Source organism: Gossypium arboreum, chromosome 12 (genome assembly GCF_025698485.1).
Source record: "Gossypium arboreum isolate Shixiya-1 chromosome 12, ASM2569848v2, whole genome shotgun sequence".
Lineage (NCBI taxonomy): Eukaryota > Viridiplantae > Streptophyta > Magnoliopsida > Malvales > Malvaceae > Gossypium > Gossypium arboreum.
In genome coordinates this window covers 116,771,541-116,791,978 of record NC_069081.1, presented here as the reverse complement: position 1 = coordinate 116,791,978, position 20,438 = coordinate 116,771,541, and the positions used below count along the sequence as shown (strand labels likewise).

Below are 20,438 nucleotides of genomic sequence, written 5' to 3'. Positions count from 1 at the left end.
AGTCCAAAATTCTCAAGACTGACAAGAAAAAGATGGCCACTATGTAAAGGGCAATCTTTCAAGAGTTATAGGCATCCCTAAAAATTAATAATAATTAAATGGCTTCGTTAAAAGGCTTCAAAGATTAAATAAATACTTATAGACGGGTATTGGCTACTATTACTCGCTCATAGTACAAATTAAGAACTATATAAGCAAGCAGACCTAGTTCTCTGCCCAAAATTTCCTTCAAAAAAAATTAATTAAAAAAATTTAATAGAACTAATAATAATAGTTGCCCCTACCTTTGAATTGCGTTGCTGCTTCGTTGTGAGTTGTTTCCGGAGTTAGGGTCACCTATTGTATCTTTTATAACATTGAGGGTTCGCTCGGCTTCTGCTCAGACAAGTAAAAATCTTCGTAGTATAACAGTGGTTGTTGCAGGTGAGGCCGGCTGCCTATCCTTGATTGGAGGCAGCTCGATAAGGCAAATAGTATTGGAGATTGCACTCATCGGGGTCTTTAAGAGATGGAATGACTATGTGATGCCTCTCCTGCCTCCACTTTGGATTCAGATCTAACTCTCTTATAGAACAAGAGATAAGCAGCTGATGTCTTGATGTCAGATTCATCGACTGCAGAGACGTGACTATCATCGAAATGATACCATCTATTCTCGTCAATCAACTGGATAAGTGGAAACACCAAAGCCTCAAATATAACCATTAGATATACAAATGTCGTAAATTCGAATAAAACACTAATCAGCTAGGTTATCAGTTTACCTTAGCATAGGCAGTGTAGTGGCCACCACCTAGACCACCATAATGGTTGCTGATGGCATATAGCTCATATAAATAAGATTGACCATCTTTGCTCATGACATATTTGCTCAAATCAAGATCGTGAATTGGGAAATTCACAAATGTGTCAATCTTGTTCTTTAGGTATCTGCCATAAGTGAAGCGTTTCAAATGAAAAACAATAATCTCAGGTAGCATCCACAAGTCCAACTTCTTTATAGCTTGCCTGTGTTCCTTGCAACGAGGACAATACCTGCATTAATAATTTAAGACATAGCATATTAAGGTCGGTACTGGTTACAGTAATGTGAGACTGCAACATTATCATCTGAAATCCATTTGAACAAGCGTTAAGCACTTACCACATGTCATCAGGCCCTAGGGGTTCTTCAATCAAGAAAGCATCTAAACATGAAGATAGAGAAATGGCTTCTTGCCGGGTCTTTTTTGCTGCAAGCCCTGCTTTATAAACCTCGGGAATGTCCTTCAAGTAGCTGGAATCATATAACTCTTGTTCTTTGTCAGTCCAATCTAGTACAACCCTTAAGAGCTTTCCTATGATCTTTCCTGATTCAAAGAGGGTATCCTTCTTAAAAGCATTGAAGTTCATAACCCTATCATCGGTCAGACGGAGTGGAATTGACAAGTCTCTGCACGAAGTACCCTCAAGTTCTGCATTCTCAACTGACTGAGCATCAGAACAGCTGCATTCTTCATCAAGCCCATCCAAGAGAATGCCATTTTCCTTACCAACATGAGCCTTAGCTGAAGAAATTTTTTTGAAAGGTGACAGTACTTTAGAAACAGCGGCTTCAATATCAGCTCCACTTGATTGGTCCGCCACCAAATAAGTAACCAGTGGAGTTCCAAAAAGCTCTGCCCTGGAAAGTCCAATATATTGGTTCAAAATCTTAAGCAAAGACAGAAAAGAGGCAAAGAAGAATACAGCTTATTCAACATATTCATATATGACTTTCTCCCTCAAAGAAAAAAACATGCGCCAAAACATAAAAGAAATATACTCCCCCCTCCTTTTCTCTCTCAGCTTATTACAGATTGGTATGAGACTACTTTCAGCTTCCCCCCAAATACTTGAAGGAAAAATACGAAGCCACAAAAGTCCATTCCTCAATGCCTAGTGTGCTGTAAAAGTCATGAACCCTTCCACAGATTTTCTTAAACAAATACATTCCGCATGGTGTGCACAGTCAATGGATGAACCGAGTAGACAGATATAAACACTACTTGAGAAATAATAATAAAAAGATAATAATATATAATCAGTAGACAATTGCAATGATAGAGAAACGATGGACCCTTAGTATTCTAAAATATCAAAATACTGCATGTAGTAAATCAGATTGAAAGAATACAATCTGCTTGGGGGAATTTCAATAGCTAGAGAGACAAAGAAATAAACTTACTTTTCCTGCCATCGATGAAAAATTACTAGCCTAGTTTTCCCTATCTCTTTCTTTTGAAACCGGAATGCCACAATTTGCTCATCATCCTTTATCGAAGCCAATGGCTCCAAAGGCATCTCCAAATATCGGTAAATCTTGTTTTCATACACCTGATATTGAAGGTTTACTACTTCAGCCAATCAAGAGAATGTATAATTTAAACAGCTAGAAATAAATTAAGAATCAATTCAACATATGTTTACCTCTGCAAGCATAAGGCTTTCATCACTCTTCAGACCACATGCAGTACCTAATGCCAAAAGGAGATCTTTGCAGAAACCATTTTTCAGCACAGAGACCGTAAATGACATTGGTAGACGACTTCCATCACCATAAAAAACTGTCACTGTCATTGTCCTAGTGATAGTTGAAGGTAGTGGCAATGATAGATACATGAAGGGATCAAAGGTGATAGAAATTTTGCTGCAAACTGGGCAAACCAGTGTAGACTTGTATTGACCCTGAGGAGCAGAAGCATTATTACCAATGTTCCAATTGTTAGTAACCAAGTGGAAAATCAACCTAATTGCTAGGAACAGAAACTTGAAGTCAAGTATCATTGATATGCTAGATGAATGAAAACAACTACATAGGCATGGGATATATTAAACATGGAACAATAAAAGCATTAGGCACCTAAATCTGAGATATAACCTAATATTAAAGAATGGGAAAAGCTATATAATGACAGATATGTAAAAAAAGGCACTTCTAATTTGTCCCAAAAAGAAAAAGTAATTGATCATAAACTGCTTAGAATGGCACTGGCAACAAATCGTAGATAGTAATTATATCTCCCAAGAAAAACCCTGATACCACTATTGACTCTCCTACATAACTTTAAAAAGGACTACTATATGCAACTCTAAATCTAAGAATTCAAGCAAAACAAGAAATATCTCACTTGGCAAACATCCACAATTACTGAGTCATTCCGTGCCTTATGATTTTTCCAACACTCAGCTGCAACTTCCTCATCAGGACGACCATCAGAGTCCTTCATTTCAATGTAAGGTTTTTGTTTGACCCTATTCAAGTCTTCATGCAACCCATCTAGTAAGAAAGCCAGAAGTTCCTAAAAAAGGGACACTCCATCATTAGGGAAAACAAAACATAAATATGATAAAAAAAATGTAACCCTGAAAAGTTACATATAGATACCATTCAAACAACATTCATAAGTCACTCTTAAGTTGCATTTAAAGTATAATGCAAAATATATATACTCCATGCTAAGCCTTGGAAGAGTTAGAAGTTAAAAATTACTTAGGATCCTTCAAGCATTCACTACCCTAATTTGCGCTTAACTTCTCATTTTTCTTCCTTTTTTTAAGCATGCGCCATTCTTCTTCTCTTACAACAAGTCAGCCCCCTTCATCTATTTTGCTGCTGCTTCTTTTGATTGCAACAAAATAAAGCCAAAACATGAAAAAGCCGACTTGGAAAGCTCCAAGCCATGTCCAACACATATATTGCACCCGTACCAGTGTCTTCCCAATGTAACAGAGATGGTAAACCCTAAACAGACAACATACAATTCCCACTACTCTATACTACTAAATTCCCAACATTGCAGAAGAACAAAATATTCAAACATCAGAAAAAACTTACTTGAGAATCGTGCTGGTTGTAACCACTAAACTGGGGTGCAAACCGAGCAAGTTTCCCCTTAAATACACGTGGAGCTATAGCAGTTCGCCCTGAAGACCATAATTTTCGCAACAAGTCTCCGAATGCAAGAGCAAGCTCTCCCTGCACAAGTAAACTTATGTTAGAGACTTTGTGGAGTGCTCAAGAATAGATATCAAAATTGTCCAAACCATAATTCACATTAAACTACAAAAGAAATTGATTGATAGAAGCACACTTACATGCATTCCCAAAGGATTGTCTGTGTTGATCTCAGCTCTGTAATCTTTCAAGAAATACTCAACAAGAGGGGGCGTGTGCACTAAACATTGAAGAGCACTATTCATAAAACAAGTATTTCCTAGATTCTGCAATCCAGCCAAGCCCCCCTTCTCTACTTTTCTAGCAGAGTTACATGCTTCAAAACCATCATCCATATCTGCTAATCCTGAGCCTATGGAACTTCCAGGATACAGATTTGATCTGTAACCTGAGTGGCCATTGGACAAGGTTGGGCCCCCAGCAATTGTCAAGGGGGATCTTGAAGGTTCCAAGGAAACCAAAGCTAGGTCATTTCCTGTAGAATCCATGCCAATTTTTGACGATTGATGTCCATCAACTAGCTCCAGAAGAATCTGTAATGTTTCAGCAATCATACAGGTAAATGGAGAACAATTAGGAAGCAAAACAAGAAGGGAAAACAAAAGGATGCTCACATCTTGATCCATCTGCAAGTTTGATTCTTCTAGGGTTTTGTTTGAAACAGACAACTGTGCATACTTTCTCTTGTTGAAGTAATCCCAAATGCGAACCTAACAATATAGCCAAAACATGTAAGCAAACAATTTTATTCGGAATACATTAAAAAAAAAAAATGCTCACCTTATCCTGCTCTATTCCTTTAAGTGCACAGACCTTCTGGAAAAGCTCAGTTAAAGAAGCCTAAACATTACATCCAACCAAAAGAATAGAAGTGGGGAAAAAAGGGAGTTAGAACCTGCATGGCCTGACTAAAACAACAATGCATAATTTCAAGGACATTAAAAAAATAAGACTTAAGAAACCAAAAGGCTTTTCCAGATCATTTTAACAATTGATTTGAAATGGAAGGATTTCCAGTTTTGTCCTAGACATCAAAACTTACAATAATACTAAACCTGTTTAAACAAGATACTTTATCACTATTATCCTCCATTTGGCCAGACCAAGGCAACAAAAGAATGGACAAACCACCAATTTATGCAAATGAAAGCCATACCTTTCTGCTTAACCATATAGTTGACTGACTTTCATCCCTGGAATCTATCAACTTAAGACAAAGGGGGTAAACCTCCACATCAAACTTTTTATGATAAACACCCTGCAAAATCATCTTTCTAGGCAATTCTGGGCCTCCTTTATACCTACATGTTAAAATAAAAAGTAAATTTTACAAGATATCTTCTCAAATAAGTAAAGCAAAGATAGGTACATTCAGGTGTATGGTATATAATCAGGTCAGTAGCATATACTGCTTTAACCAGGAAGAAAATGTCAAACAATTACAGTGGCAGATAATGCATGCACATATCCTTTGTATGTCCGTCCATTTCAATTAACGTGAATGCATCAAATAGATACCACTTAAAAAGGCTAATAACTCATTAAAAGGCTATAAATATTCACGCTGTTTGGTAACTTGAAAATTTATAACCAGAGTATGTATATTAGCAAAAGAAATTGGAAGAGGTGAAGCATTACCATCCGTGAAGCTTTTCCCAAACTCCTTGTGGTACCAAAACATAATCCTGCCCTTCCATTAACATTCTTCGCAGCTGTATGTCATTTCCCTTGATATCGCTATCACTTCCATTCTCAACAATGTCAGAGTTATCCATAGGGCCAGGCCTTTCTGCCACGACCGAAGAAGCTCCATTGATATGCCGAGAATCAGAAGATTGGTTCCCAATCAAATTTTCATCACCGTCTATTCCAACATACCTCTCCCACTTTCGAAACCAGCTGCCAGAAAATGAAGAGAAAAAAAGCTGAATCATACAATTAATTAATATACAATGATTTAAAAAAACAGGTAATTAAGTTCAATAAAAAATCAAATCATTTCTTCAAGTTCCAGATAGGAACCAGGAAAAAAAAAAGAAGAAGAAAAGGTCGAAAATCCTCTAAAACGTACCTGCTAGAAATAACGAAATACAAGTTGCCTTCTTTCAAATTACGTTCGGATTCGTTTCTTAAATCAGTAACGATCTTTTTCTCTTCTTCGGGCGTGCACGGCAAGCAACTCGCGCCGTTCTCCATCACGCATCCCGAATCTGGAATCGTCATGATCGATGAATTAACACCCTAAACATCAACCAAATCACAAATTCATTTTAAACCAAAAAGAAAATTATAACAATTAAATCTCCAATCCAAAAATCAAGCAGATTTGTATCACCTAGAGAGATCAGAATCAAAGCACAGATAAATCGCTTGTTCGTCGACGAATAAATGTAAGAAAATTAGAAAACAAAGTATATCTTTCTTTCTTTAAAAAAAAAGGGAAAATTGAATATTGTGGAGAACCCTAAAGCTAAAGCAGATCGGGAAATGAGAGAGGGATTATTGGGGAAGGAGAAATGGAGTTAATTGGACAAAAGGCAGCCAACTTAAACTTACCGTCTTTTCAACGATCTTGTCTTTTCCTGAGTCACTCACCTTTTTATAGGCTTCAACAATAAAACGGGATATTACCCAAATCATAATAGATTGAAAAACTCTATTTTATATTTTCTTTTTATTTCTTTTTTCTTCTCTCTTGTTTTTGTTTTCCTTTCTCCTGTGAAGATTAGATTATTATATTTAATCTAAATCATATATTTTAACTTCTTGTTTTAACAAAGTAAAGAGAAAGGTAAAAAAATCCCCAAATACTCCACTTGCTAATTATAGAAAATGACCGTTCTTTTCCTTTTTTTCTATATTTTCAATATAATAAAAAGAATATATCTAAATAAACATAAAACTTGATTGGTCGAAAAGAAAATTAAAATAAGACTTCGATTTCTCTCGTTTTTGAGTTATTATTATTATTATTATTATTTGCTTTTATAAATATAAATTCATCTCCCACATCTTGGGATATTTACTTATTAAACGATCGAATAATGATTCAAAATTCCAGTATACACAGAATAAAAATTTGTTCAACTCCAAAAGTAAGACCAAAGAATATTAAATCACAAATGATTTAGAAATATTTGGTGTTTTGTTCATTATATTGAAGAAGGAATGATCAAATCTGACAGCAAGTTATACTTGTTATAAAGGAAATAATAATTAAAAGGAGCCAATGCTGTTGGAACTTGTGCTAAAACTTGTGGCAGTCTCTAACATAATACTACCAAAAATATCCGTCTATGTACAGAACTAGGACTAGGACTAAATATCAATCACACCCATAGACAAACCGGCAGGAACTACAGGTGAGCAGACCAAGCATCTGACTATGGGCGAAGGCGAATAGGGAATTGTTGTTCTGGCATGAACCCATTGCTGCACAAAAGATTGTCACTGGATACAAATACAATACAAGAATCATCTCGTGATCTGCAGATAGGAGATGAGGAACAGAAGAGCACTATCCAAACGTTTAAAGCCGAAGAGTCCATTTCTTCATCTTGGAAAATCAGTTGAAAACCATGACTCTATAGGCTTTTAAGTTACATGGACCCTATCTCATCAGAGCTTGCTGAGGCGTCACTTCCCACTGGGCAAGCTCCGCTTCCTTGGATCTCATCGTCACTGAACATGCTCTCCTCACTTGAGTTAGAGAAGGGTCCGGCATCATCATCACTGAAATCTACTTTCCTTCTCCTGCGGACATCTTTTATTCCTCTTCCTTGCAAAGCCAATCGCCTGCGCTTCCTCGCTTTCCTTTTGCCTTTGGGGAACTCTTCTTTCTGTGACTCGAGGCTTTTGCTTTCTACCTCTTTCGTACTTCTTCCCTTGCCGAATTCATTATCGTCTGAATCCTCAGCATCTGCCTTGCGCCTTTTCTTACTTGAATTAGTCTGGTACACAATAATGTCATTTAGATCTTCAATAAAAAACCAACAATAAGAATATTCTTTAAAACTTACAAGAACAGTGAAAATTATGTATATGGAAGGAACAACAAAAACAAACGCACGCCATTTCTAGTATGTACAGGATAGAAAATCTGAATCATAGTCCAGGAGATATTCACAACAAGACCCCATGATTTTTCCCCCTTATCTTTGCTCCCTTTCTTTCTATTAGTTTTTGTTTAATTTTATACAACTTTTGGCTTCCATATTATCACTGAAAGTGCTTAACAATGCACCAGAACACCAAACCTCATAATCACAAGAGCTGAAGCAAAAATCCATCTCCCTTCACAGCCATGCCATTGTCATGCCAATAGATGAATAAACTTTAGATTTCACATTGATAGTTCAAACTTTCCAAAAGGCTGCGTTGGCATACATTTTCTTTCCATTTTGTTCAGAACATCTCATTTTTCATTGGCTAAACCAAAAGGAGAAAGCAAGGACAATCCACAAGGAAAAAATTGCAAGCCATGCAGCAAGTTATGATTATTAACCACAGAGAAAAGTCCACACCATACTGATTTTATGGTTTTGGGTCCCATAAGGATTTTCTCAGCAGAAAAAAATGCACAAAAGAAATAATAAAAGATGCTCAGCTACAACCTATGTGCATACCTTGGGGCCACGATCAACTAACTGAGCCCATTCTTGTCGATTTCTTAGGCAATCAAGAACAGCTTGAGAATGAGTAGAATACGCATATCGTTCTCCATTATGTTTCCTCAAGTTAGGCCAATGCTGGAATAAAAGCAGAAAAGAAATGAATGAGAAGCAATATTTTTCCTCCAAGAACTAGCAGAAGTGAAAGATGGCATAAAGCAGACAGTAGGCACTCAGCACGAGAGAAGCAACATACTGGCAGGACTGCATTACAAAGCTCTTCATAAGTCATTCGCCTGCCTTTGCTCATAATGTCATTTATCAAGCCTGAAATATGAAGAATATTATAAATGGTTAATTACATGCTATGCAAATAAACATGAGATTGGTCCCAATTCAAGAAAACTTTGTAAACCAGACTTGCTTGGAGAGGCAGTTACCAGGTAAAGTACGAGGTACAGAACCACGAGCTGTGCCTGTGTCATCATCAGATAAATTTCTAGGTGAACTACGTACATATGACAAATTTTGCTCATTAGCTTCAGTTGAAGAAGAAGGGCCACTGTTTGTGGCTGTGGAGGGTGTGGCATGTACATTCTTGTCATTCCTTTTAGCAGAAGCATCCATGGCAGAACCAAGATCTTGTCTCTGATCAAGTGAAGATAGCACTTTATCAGTTCTTTTAGCATCATGATCAAGCTCACGAGATCCACGGGACCCATCTTTAGATGCATCCTTGTTTTTTCTTCTAGGGACCTACAAATGTATCAATTAAGAACCATTCATCAAAGTAGAATCTTCTCCTAAACCTCTTTTATCAATGCAACGAACACTTAAAACGGGAATTACAAGTTGGAATAGTAATGTAAGATAATGAAGTAGACATATTACCATACTGTGATCTTTTCCTCCTGAGCTAGATGTGCGTTTCATTAGCATGCTTGTGGCAGTTGCAGATGCCAGCTGAGGAAAGCTCCCAGCCTGCCGCACACGTGGAACACGAGGTACTCTTGGAGAACTATTAAGTTCTTGATGCAAAAGCAAAGCAAGCTGAAATTGAAGAGGGAGAAAATCTTGTCAAAGGAAACTCCTGAAATTTTCATAAAAAATTAGAAAGAGAAGGTATAAATCTTATTAGAAGATGGAACTTGATCTCACACCTCTTCATCACTTAGAGTAGTGGAATTTGATGTTGCAAAGGGATGTACTGATGATGCATGTGCAGCCTTAGATGCTGGCTGGGAACTTGACTGAGTGGACTTTTCACCTTTCTGTGGGAAACCTGAAGCCAATGTCTTGTTTTGTTGAATGTATGAAGCAGACTGACTTTGCAGTGAGCCGGCAGACTCACCAGAGACTGACGTAACTGTACTATTCTGCATCAAAGATGCCTTTAAAGATGAGGAAGGCACAGAGTCTTTTGACTCGCATATGTTTCTTTTTGAAATGGAAGCATGTGAAATCCTGCTTTGGTGTGGGACTTTTGACGTAGAACTATAAGAGGATTTTGGTCGCTCTTTTACTGCCTTACGTGATAAGTCATGTCTGTCTTCATCCCTAGGCACATCATTTGTAGCGTGACCTTTCTTACTGCTCAGATTGTTGTCAGGCATTACTTGTTGCTTTGAGTTATTCTGAGAATCTGTAGGTTTAGAGCTATCAGGAACAGATGATACAGAAAATATGGAAGCGGATGAGGTGGAAGATGACTTTCCAACGCATGCTACCATTTTACGCTGGTTAGACTGTTCTTCAGGGGTCAGAACATTTATACTTGGTTTAGACTCTTCAGAAGATCTAGGAATACAGTTGGATTCTGGAGAAATTTTCTTCACAGTCTCAGAAACTTCTGAACCCTCCAAATCGCATTTTAGCAACGAACAATGGCCAGACAACTCATTTGCTTTATCAGAATGACAATCAGCGACAATTTCTGATTCACTGATTCTTGCCTTACTGTCAGACGAATGTGAAAATCCTCCAACCAAATCATTCATTTGGGAGGTTTCTGATGTCTGATGAAAAGATATTTCTGTGTCTTTAGTATCATCAGGATTAGAACGTTGATTAATTAAGACAACATTAGAATCATCATCATTCATTTCTCTTTTCACCTCAATATCAGATTTATCAAAGCTGCAAGAGATGCCGCTATTAGAATCTTTAAGAAAATTATTTCCCTGAACTTTCAGGGCAGTACTAGCCAAAGCATCAACCTGATTGTCCCGAGGACTTCTTGTAGAACCTTCTACTACAACACCATCTACTTTGTCAATTGCCACACCATCACCCTGTTGCAAGAATAAGGAAGGTTATATAAAATGCTAAGTGAAACCAAAAGCATATCAGAAATACTTGTCAAATAACCCTCTAATATTTTACTACACAAAGGCAGATGGAGGATTGCATGCATTCTTAAAGTGCATGTAAACTGCACATGCTAGTTTTGAAGGTCCTGACAACATCATCAGAGACTTGCTTTTGATTTCACATCACCTGACACTTGCTTCTAGAAAATTAAAGATGGTGGAGCCATGACAGTCCTAGCGACACCAACTAATAGCACTTCTTCCACTATATATATATATATATATTTTAAAAAGTACCCATCGGCCATTATATCAGACAAAATGACAAAAGAAACAAAGTCCAGTCCATGATACCAATGAATGAAAAGCATAACAAAGATACCTCTTCTTTAATAGGAGTTATCCCAGTATATTTGTTCCCTAATGGCAATTGAGCGAGATCTTCTGTTTTTGGAGTGCTTGTTATAGCTGCGGGAAGTTGATCATCAGCCTTCTCCTCCTTCCCATCAATTCTAATCGAATCATGTCCAGACATGCTAGAAGTGGAGACCTCTGAAGCATGCTCTTTTCCACTTGAGTTGTTCTTGGGTCTTTCAACCGCATGGTTCGATGCAAGATTACCATCTGAAGTTGGCTCTTGATGCACACTGTCCTTCAAATTTTTGTTCTTTCCACTCTGGACACCAGTCGCGAAAGACTTTGGAACTCTGTCTTCATAAAATTCCAATTGTTTTGCATCACAGCTGGGTCTAAACACTAGTAATAAGAATGCAAACAAAAACAGAAAGAATCTGGAGTCAACATGCATATGCCAACGCTGGTAAAGATGAGGCTCACCATTACCGTTCATTCCAATGGTATGAAACAAGAGTTATTGAAGAAATAACTACATTTCTCATGATATAATAATAATTATAATAACTGAATCTCTCCATTTGCACATATTTATAAAGCATTAAATCAATTGCAAAGTTAAATAACCTGTTTTATGGGGCTGTACAGATCTCTTCTTCTCGTAAGCCTCTTTCTCAGCAGAACTTCTAGACTTCTTTCTTGTACCCCTATCTTTGAACACCCCAGGCTCATCTTTTTTCTGCTTACTGGAGGGTGCCGTAACAGGCTGAAGTACACCCCTATCTTTCCTTACTCCATTCTGCCAATGCTTTCCATCAAAATCTTCACTCTCACTCTTCTTCCCTTCATTTAAAACATCCTTCTTTGGATGCATCGGAGCACTAAACACCCTCTCTTTAGACAAAGAAAATAGAACTCCGGCACCATTATCAGCAGGATTCCCACTCTCAAACTCATTTTGCTTACCATTTTTGTTATCATCTTCTTTGTTCTCATCCCAACAAGGGAATTCCCTATACTGGAAATTAAACTTCTTAGGCACATACCCAGTACACTTCCATAGTTGCGGCGTAAAAACCCCAGACAGCCCACTAAACAAACCAGGTTCCCCTCCTGGAACCCCTTGAACATGAACACGCTCTTCCATGGGGATATCAGTCCAAAGCCTAAAGGGCCGTCGGGTAGAACTACTCTCTATCCTAACTGTTTTCGTTGGCAGTTCAACCAACAACTGTGCCACCTCCGTTTCCTCGCTGTCATTACGGTTGCTTTTGTTCTTGCACTTGTCACAGGCAAACAACTCTTCTCCCTTGGTGTAACGAGAGCAGCGCGTATGCACCCAGACGCCGCACTCATCGCACTTCACCATCTCTTCACCGTCGTCAAAATTGACACCGCAGATGCAGTCCACGGTCCATGAACCGTCTCCCCAATCATCATGGGTATCGGCCCGCTGCGTCCGGCCTTTCATACTTGTTATCCTAAACCCTAATTAGAAAAAAAAATCAAAAAGACCTAACCTAAAAAAATCCTAAATTCCTATCCTAACCACCCCCAATTTACATTGAACTAAAACTGTTGGGCTAATTTAACATCTTTTGCGCTACCTTTTTTGCCGAACTTGAGTTGAAATTGAAGAATGAGTACCTGGAAACATTAAAACCCTTTGCTGATGCGATGGTTTGAGGGACTTTCTCGGCGTTCGCAGGGGTAGACGAGAATGGCTTTGTTCCTTGCGCAGGTACGGACCGGAACTAAAAGGGAATAAAATATGAAAAAAAAACTACAACTATGAAATCTTTTGGCGTCCGCCTCTTTTTCTCTCATTCTTTTCTCTTCGGCTCGGCTTCAAAATATCCAAGCCCCTTTTCGATTAGTGGCCCGAGCCCATTCACCCCTAACTTAGCAGATTTGCGACTGAAATTATGTTACAAAAACTATGAAAAGCCCTCATTCTACTCTCAATTTTAATATTAGCAAATTAATCCTTGTGAAAAAATCATACTAATTTAAGACTCAAGCACAAGTATCCAGAAATCAAATAAAATAAATTATAATTATTATAATTATTATAGAAAATAAAAACTATTGTAGAAGCCCAAATATTCAAAAATGAAATAAAATAAATAATTATTATAATTATTTCAAAAATAAAAAATATTTATTGCATCACCAAACTCAAGCCTAATGCCCTAAAATGAAATAAAATAATTATAATAATTATAATTCTTTCGGAAAATAAAAAATTTATTCAACACTAGACTCTAGCCCAAATACACTGAAAATGAAATAAAATAAAATAATATTTATTATAATTATTTTAAAAAATTTATTTTAGTACGTGACTCTAGCCCAAGTGCTTTGGAAATGAAATAAAATAACTAATAATTCTCTGAAAAATGAAAAATTCTTGCAACACCGAACTCAAGTTCAAGTGCCCTAAAAATTAAATAGAATAAATAATAATCATGCACTCGACATAGATATTAGAAATCAATCGATCAACTAATTATCTAATTGACAAAGCAATTATTCTAAGCTATCAAATACCGATCTAATATTTAACAAACTTGAACAATTGTATCTAAACTAGAAGACATGCAAATACAAAAGAGCAAAGAAAGACTAGAAGCAAATCGACCTCACAAACTTGTAGAATCAAACTTCAAATATTACTTCAACTAGAAAATAAGAGTTTAGTAAGCCATAAAGAAAATAAAATGCAAAATAAAAAAAATCTTGAGGGCGGAGATGTCTCTGCCTCCCCCTATTAGTGTTAATTTATAGTGTAAAAATAGGAGAAAATACAAAAGTGTCAATGAATATAAAGCATAATTTTTCTAGGTTTTGTAGGAATTCTTGCGTCGAACTTTCAAGTCGTTTTTGTGTGACTTTTTAATATTTTTGGCCTTGAGTTGTGAAATAAATTTAGTTAGATCTTTCAATTCACTTAGAATCGGTATATTATGAGCCCAAAATGGAGGTTTGTAGCTCAAGTCATAATCAAAATACTAAAATTGCACTGTATTAAAAGTCCAAACTACAAAGGCTTGCTAAAAATAAACATTAAGCTCATTTTCTCTAATTATTCCCTAAATCTATAATAAAAAAAGTATAAATATTAATATAATTAAGAACATAAACATCATAATTTAAGAGGAGAAATATCACAAATAATTGAGAAGTTACGCACTTATCATTAGTAATGTAATACCCCCTACCCGTATTCATTGCTGAAATAGGGTACGAGGTATTACCGGAGTTTATGAATTAATTTTTTTAACTCAATATAACCCCTTTATAGATATCTAACATTCCCTGCAATTTTAAACCAAAAACAATCACATCAACCAATCCAATTCAACATATTTTCAAGATAGATTAACGTATATAGATTCACGCATATTTATAAGATAACATCATCACATACCAAGACCAGGTTTGTTAACCATACCAATGGCTAACTTTACATTCATTTCACGTTAACATTTACTTTATTAGCTTATACATGCCATTGATTTCCAAAATAAAGTTTCTTGATATACCGAAATCTTGAAGTTGATAGTGTGATGTGTTTCCGACCAAATCCGACCTCCGCGCTCTTAACACTAAAAAACAGGGAAAAAGGAAATAGGGTAAGCACTTTGTGCTTAGTAAGCTTATGTAACAAGAATTATACTTATCTAATATTTTAAATACAATGCAATAAACATTCAAATATCCATTCAATGCATTATTACCTAATATGCACAAACTCAACATTCAAGTTAGTACAATAATTTCCATGTGTCAATAATATATATACCATGATTGATGAACTTATCAATACCATGATGTCCCTTATTATTATTTTTTTATATTTATCCCGTTGAATTTCTTAGAATTTTCGATGGATTTTCAGGGGTACATTTTTAGTGTATAATTTTCGGGTCCGTCAATTCATATACATGTGCGCATATTTCCATTTCAGAGAGCACACTCCCGCGAACCTCATCCTTACAGCGGGATTACCAGTCCAGGCTAAATCTCCTACAACGACAATTACTCTAATGAGCTTCGATCTGAATTACCAGGTCAAGCTAAATTCAGACCGATTCGGATTACCGTCCGGCTAAATCCATTTTCCACATATTCTTCGGGAGGGCTATATCAGAATAGGATCACCCATCCGGGCTAGATCCTTTTTACCGTCAATTCCTTTTCAGAGATCCATAGAATTTTCCTTTCACTCAATCGGAATTTCTTCCCCTTTTTATCAAATATATCAATGTTTCATCAATTTTCATACAATGAACATTCAAATCATATTCACATCAATAACATAAATTTCAAGCATTTAAGAATATAATTCAAGTTATACAAACTTACCTCAATACTTGTTTGTAAACAAAAATCTACTAATCCCGGACTTTTTCCTTTCCTCGATCTAGCTTCGTATTTGAATCTTCTGGATTTGGTGCAAAAATTATCAAATACCAGCTTAGAGAACCCCTCCTATGGCGTTTTGGCTGATGAGAATAAAGAAAAATGAAGAGAAATCTAGATATTTCCTATTTAGTCCTATATTTATTTAGTTAATTATGTAATATTCCTATTTTGCCCTTAAATCATCAATTTTCCTGTTGATTTCATGCCCTTGCCGTCCAGCCCAAATAAATTTTGGGTCTAATTTCCTTTTAAATCCTTTTTCATTAGACACTTAAGCTATTTAATCATTCTAGCAACTTTTACACCTTTTACAATTTAGTCCTTTTCATTTAATTGATTACCCAAACATTAAAATTTCTTAACGAAATTTTAATACCACATCACTAATATTTCATAAATATTTATAAAAATATTTTCGACTTGGTTTTATGAGATCAAGATCTCGATACTTTGTTTTTACCCAATTTATTCAATAATTTCTTTTCTAACTAACCACTAAATCGGTAAAAAAAAATTTATCATATTTTCATACGATTTTCCTATTATATAAATATTCATGCAAAAATATTAAAATAAATTTCTCTTTAAATCGGATTTTTGGTTAAGAAACCACTGTTCTGATAACCTTAAATTTAGGCCATTACAAGTAAAGCAAAATAACTATGTTCTTTTTTTTATTATTAATAAAATACTATTATTAATGTGAACAATAAAAATATAAAGATATGACCCATAGTATAAACAATAAATATGACAATACAAATTGATGCACAAGTGCCATGTCTGCAGAATAATCCCAAAAGAGGAAAAAGATAAATTGACAACAACGGCAACATTAGAAGAATTTAGAAACAAACTAAAACTACATCACCTCAATTAAACTGCTAAAAGTCGCATCTTAGCCCCACCATCATCAGACTACCCTAAAAATGAACTTTGGTGAACCAATAAATCGTTGCCAAAAGCCCAAAAGACTCATCGCATAATAGATACACAAAATGTCAAGTCCCAAATGACTTATTGTCCTCCTCTTCCTCATCTCATATTCCAATTTTATGAACATCATCATTGTCCTCTATGAGGATAAAACCTTTTGAGAATAGTTCCCAATAAATCTGGCGACACCCTTGACAAATCTCATATATGGGCCAAAACACGACTAGAAACTAAAAACTAAAACCATCACTATTTCCAGAAAAAAAATAGAGTAAGCAAAACAGAAACTACAATAGTGTAGATAAAAATTAAAAATTATTGTAAAAGAAATTGCGACCAACAACTAACTCGAAAACCATCACTGTCATCTTGTCAGGAAAATTAATATTTAATTTGAAAATTTAACACTGTTACTTTTAAAAAAAAAATAAATATTATTTTAAAATCAAACAAATCCTATTCATTCTCCCCTTCTTAATTTATGAGTTTCAGTCTAAATTAATATTTATATAAATAGATAAATGTTAACGTGCCGCTGGCATCAGAATAGACGTCACATGAAACAAAAGGATATTCATATAAACGGAATATAGTTATGTAGTAGAATGTGTAAGCTTAGATTATAATCTCAAAATTCAACCACATTATCATATTGTCCGACCTACAACTACAGGAAGGTGATAAAAAGAGATGAAATGTCCAGTTTTAAGGTTAGTATAAAAAAGTGGTTGCTCCGTCAATTTCCACACAAACTTCATGATTACTGGCATAGAATTTAAGACGATTAACGATCATCATATGGTTATGGCTTAGACACTAGCACACCCCCCTCTTCCCTGATCTTCACTTGTAACCCAATATGTACTATGATTCCCATTATCAAAACAAGGTAAAAGATAAACCAACAATAACATAAACTTGATTGACAGTTTGGATGGATCGCCTATAGCCTATATAGGCATCAGTCTCTTCAAATATGTCATCAAAGTTAACATGTAGATAAGGTACATACGATAAACCATATATAACGCCTTTCAAATATTATTTATTCGATTACAAACGAAACCTATTTTAATCCATCAATAGGACCATACATACATACATACATACATACATTGTTCCACGACGTCATTGTAATTTTATAGATGATAAGTGCAAAGCCTACGTCAATGAAAAGCATGCATACATCACCACTACGCCATTATTATAAATGTCTTCCTCAACTGCTCAATTGTCGTTGAGGGGTGATGATTTATACAATAAAAGAGTGATCATCGAAAAAGTGCTGGTTTATTTCAAATGGATCATATTAAGGTCGAGGGTCATCGTTTGAGATGGCTGTCGCATATTTTCTCATGGACCCACCTTTTTTTTTCTTTTTTTACTGTTTACATTACTAGCTGGACCTACTTCCCTTTTACATTATTCGCCTCATTTTAATTTCTTTCTTTCTATGTTTTCTCCTAAAAAGGGTGTCTAGTTTTAAGGTCAAATTTTGAGATTAGATCTTCTACTTTGTCTAAGTTGTAGTATTTGTACATTTCAAATTATAAATTTTAGTCTTTATAGTTTTTAAATTTTAAAATTTAATCACTATACTTTTCGATTCGGTCAATTTTAGTTCACGTACTTTTTTAATTTTGATACCTTAGTCTTGACCCTATTAATCTTGTATCATACGTAGAATTATATCTTTAGTTTAAGTTCTCTAATATGTAAAAATAATATAAGCTAACAAAAATAATATAAGCTAACATGATATTATATATATAATAATATTTTTGTCGTATTAAATTTTAAGAATAATAAAGCTTAATGAACTTAATATTTAGCATTTGGTTAATTTAGACTAAAATTTTAAAATTTTAAAAATGAAAAAAATTGAAAGTAACCAAATTAAAAGAAATGAAATAAATCAACATCAAATGTATAGTACAGGGACAAATAGCATAATTTAGCCCTAGTTTGAGGTAGTTGGCTCTTCGCTAGCGCATAGACCCCACGTTTAAGTACACACTGGGTCATGAAAACCAATGCTTTTATCTTTTTCATGCATTTTTTGGTCCATTTATGCCCTGCCCTACCACCATTATAAATTATCATGACTGCATTACCCTTTACGAAACACCCCCCACTTCTCTCTCTCTCTCTCTCTGGCCTTTGTTATCACTCTTCTTTTGTTCTCTTTCTCTTAGCTCATTTCATTTTTTCTAAGACTTTTTTGTATTATATATATACCAGCAAGGATATATACCCACCTTTCTTTCCTGAAAATTGCAGAGATCATATACAATGTCAGAAGATATGAATCTATCCATAAATGGGCAGTTTCGGGTCCCTCCTGGTTTCAGATTTCATCCTACAGAAGAGGAGCTTCTTCACTATTATCTCAGAAAGAAAGTGGCTTTTCAAAAGATAGAACTTGATGTTATTCGAGAAGTTGATCTCAACAAGCTTGAGCCATGGGAAATACAAGGTATAGTATTACTGTATTAGTACTGCCATTACCATATAAAAACAAAACAAACCCTTTTTTTTCATTTTCTTTGTGGGTTAATTATGCAGAGAAGTGCAAAATAGGATCCACCCCACAGAATGATTGGTACTTCTTCAGCCACAAGGACAAAAAGTATCCTACGGGGACCCGAACTAATCGTGCAACGGCTGCCGGGTTCTGGAAAGCAACTGGGCGTGATAAGATTATTTATAGCGGTTTAAAGAGGATTGGATTGAGAAAGACATTGGTTTTTTATAAAGGAAGAGCTCCACATGGACAAAAATCTGATTGGATTATGCATGAGTACAGGCTCGATCATAACAGTACTAGTACCCATGACGCTACTGTAAGTATGCATGTATGTAATATTGGAGTAATATTCCTCTGTGTTGAATCTGTTTTTGCTTATATGAAATTATTGAATGGGTTCAGGCATCAAATGGCATTGGAGATTCAGTGCCTGAAGAAGGTTGGGTGGTTTGTCGTGTATTTAGAAAGAAGAATTATCAGAAAACCCTAGAAAGTAGTAAAAGCTCTTCCTCCACTTGTCTGGATTCAAAGGGGAAGATGCTTGGTTCATGCAACGATGGGGTTCTAGATCAAATTCTTCTTCACATGGGAAGGACTTGTTGTAAGATGGAGAATGGTTCATTGAGCAACAACAACGTGGATAACCCCAACACCAACAACGGGGAACATGAAAGGTTCATGCATCTGCCCAGGTTGGAAAGCCCAACACTCTTTGATCAAGATAGAAGCTTCATCAAGCCTTGTTGTTACCAATCCATCGACGATATGCTGACTGAAACTGAACCATCTTCGATCAACCAACAAGGCACTGCTGGTGTTTGTGAGTCCAACAATGGCGTTAATGATTGGGTCACCTTGGACCGACTTGTGGCATCCCAGCTAAATGGTCAACAAGAAACTAGCAAGCAACTATGGTGTTTTAATGACCCTAATGCAGCTTTCAGTCTTCGTCACGATGATGATGTTCAACTATCGCACTTAAATTTGCTCAGATCAAATCAAAACTCCAACGTATACAGAGACGAGAATGATCTATGGAGCTTGACCAAGTCGTCGTCACCGTCACCCTCATCATCATCAGACCCTTTATGCCATCTATCGGTATAATAAAACTAAATGTCAATATCATATAAAAGGGTACTGGCCAATGTATATATGTATATGTATGTATTTGCATAAAAAAGGGTAAAGAACCCTGAGATGGGAAAGCGTTGTTACACTCAGAAAAAAAAAAAGATGTTATGGATCAAATTACCAATCATCTCACCATATATATGAAGGATTATTACAGGGAATAA

At 35.7% G+C, this 20,438-nt stretch overlaps 3 protein-coding genes across 7 annotated transcripts; 1 reads left to right on the top strand and 2 right to left on the bottom strand.

Moving 5' to 3' along the window:
- Positions 1 to 103: 103 nt before the first annotated feature.
- Positions 104 to 6,762, bottom strand: LOC108479235 (ubiquitin carboxyl-terminal hydrolase 9-like). Of its 4 annotated transcripts, none has more exons than XM_017781705.2 (14): positions 6,533 to 6,762; positions 6,048 to 6,217; positions 5,615 to 5,875; positions 5,133 to 5,277; positions 4,757 to 4,816; positions 4,591 to 4,686; positions 4,117 to 4,509; positions 3,857 to 3,997; positions 3,150 to 3,320; positions 2,449 to 2,706; positions 2,207 to 2,355; positions 1,145 to 1,663; positions 765 to 1,035; positions 104 to 666 (listed from the first exon to the last, which is right to left on the bottom strand). In XM_017781705.2, the coding sequence occupies exons 1-14, from the start codon at positions 6,614 to 6,616 to the stop codon at positions 502 to 504; spliced, it is 2,883 nt and encodes a 960-aa protein (XP_017637194.2). In that variant the 5' UTR covers positions 6,617 to 6,762; the 3' UTR covers positions 104 to 501. The 4 variants fall into 4 exon arrangements, with proteins under 4 accessions (XP_017637194.2, XP_052879166.1, XP_052879165.1 ...); XM_053023206.1 differs by having other exon boundaries at positions 6,048 to 6,186; positions 6,533 to 6,624; XM_053023205.1 differs by having other exon boundaries at positions 6,048 to 6,186; positions 6,312 to 6,611.
- A 340-nt stretch (positions 6,763 to 7,102) lies between these two features.
- On the bottom strand, positions 7,103 to 13,153 carry LOC108479360 (uncharacterized). Of its 2 annotated transcripts, none has more exons than XM_053023204.1 (9): positions 12,897 to 13,153; positions 11,877 to 12,730; positions 11,278 to 11,651; positions 9,747 to 10,877; positions 9,478 to 9,636; positions 9,027 to 9,342; positions 8,843 to 8,913; positions 8,602 to 8,724; positions 7,103 to 7,926 (listed from the first exon to the last, which is right to left on the bottom strand). In XM_053023204.1, exons 2-9 carry the CDS (start codon positions 12,718 to 12,720, stop codon positions 7,576 to 7,578), a joined length of 3,369 nt encoding a protein of 1,122 aa, XP_052879164.1. In that variant the 5' UTR covers positions 12,721 to 12,730; positions 12,897 to 13,153; the 3' UTR covers positions 7,103 to 7,575. The 2 variants fall into 2 exon arrangements, with proteins under 2 accessions (XP_052879164.1, XP_017637394.1); XM_017781905.2 differs by having other exon boundaries at positions 11,877 to 12,737; positions 12,897 to 13,150.
- Positions 13,154 to 18,696: 5,543 nt separating this feature from the next.
- Positions 18,697 to 20,438, top strand: LOC108478657 (NAC domain-containing protein 43-like). Its single transcript, XM_017781130.2, has 3 exons — positions 18,697 to 19,089; positions 19,179 to 19,456; positions 19,543 to 20,438. Exons 1-3 carry the CDS (start codon positions 18,906 to 18,908, stop codon positions 20,245 to 20,247), a joined length of 1,167 nt encoding a protein of 388 aa, XP_017636619.1. The 5' UTR covers positions 18,697 to 18,905; the 3' UTR covers positions 20,248 to 20,438.

Excerpts from the sequence above, each read along its gene's own strand:
- LOC108479235 (XM_017781705.2), bottom strand. The coding sequence starts at position 6,616 with ATGATTTGGGTAATATCCCGTTTTATTGTTGAAGCCTATAAAAAGGTG. Across the intron at positions 4,687-4,756 it reads AAGGAATAGAGCAGGATAAG|GTTCGCATTTGGGATTACTT; the intron begins GTGAGCATTTTT and ends CTATATTGTTAG. Across the intron at positions 3,321-3,856 it reads ACAACCAGCACGATTCTCAA|GAACTTCTGGCTTTCTTACT; the intron begins GTAAGTTTTTTC and ends TCCCTTTTTTAG.
- LOC108479360 (XM_017781905.2), bottom strand. Across the intron at positions 10,878-11,277 it reads TAACTCCTATTAAAGAAGAG|GGTGATGGTGTGGCAATTGA; the intron begins GTATCTTTGTTA and ends TTCTTGCAACAG. Across the intron at positions 8,725-8,842 it reads TTTGTAATGCAGTCCTGCCA|CATTGGCCTAACTTGAGGAA; the intron begins GTATGTTGCTTC and ends CTTTTATTCCAG.
- LOC108478657 (XM_017781130.2), top strand. The coding sequence starts at position 18,906 with ATGTCAGAAGATATGAATCTATCCATAAATGGGCAGTTTCGGGTCCCT. Across the intron at positions 19,090-19,178 it reads TGAGCCATGGGAAATACAAG|AGAAGTGCAAAATAGGATCC; the intron begins GTATAGTATTAC and ends TTAATTATGCAG. Across the intron at positions 19,457-19,542 it reads CTAGTACCCATGACGCTACT|GCATCAAATGGCATTGGAGA; the intron begins GTAAGTATGCAT and ends GAATGGGTTCAG.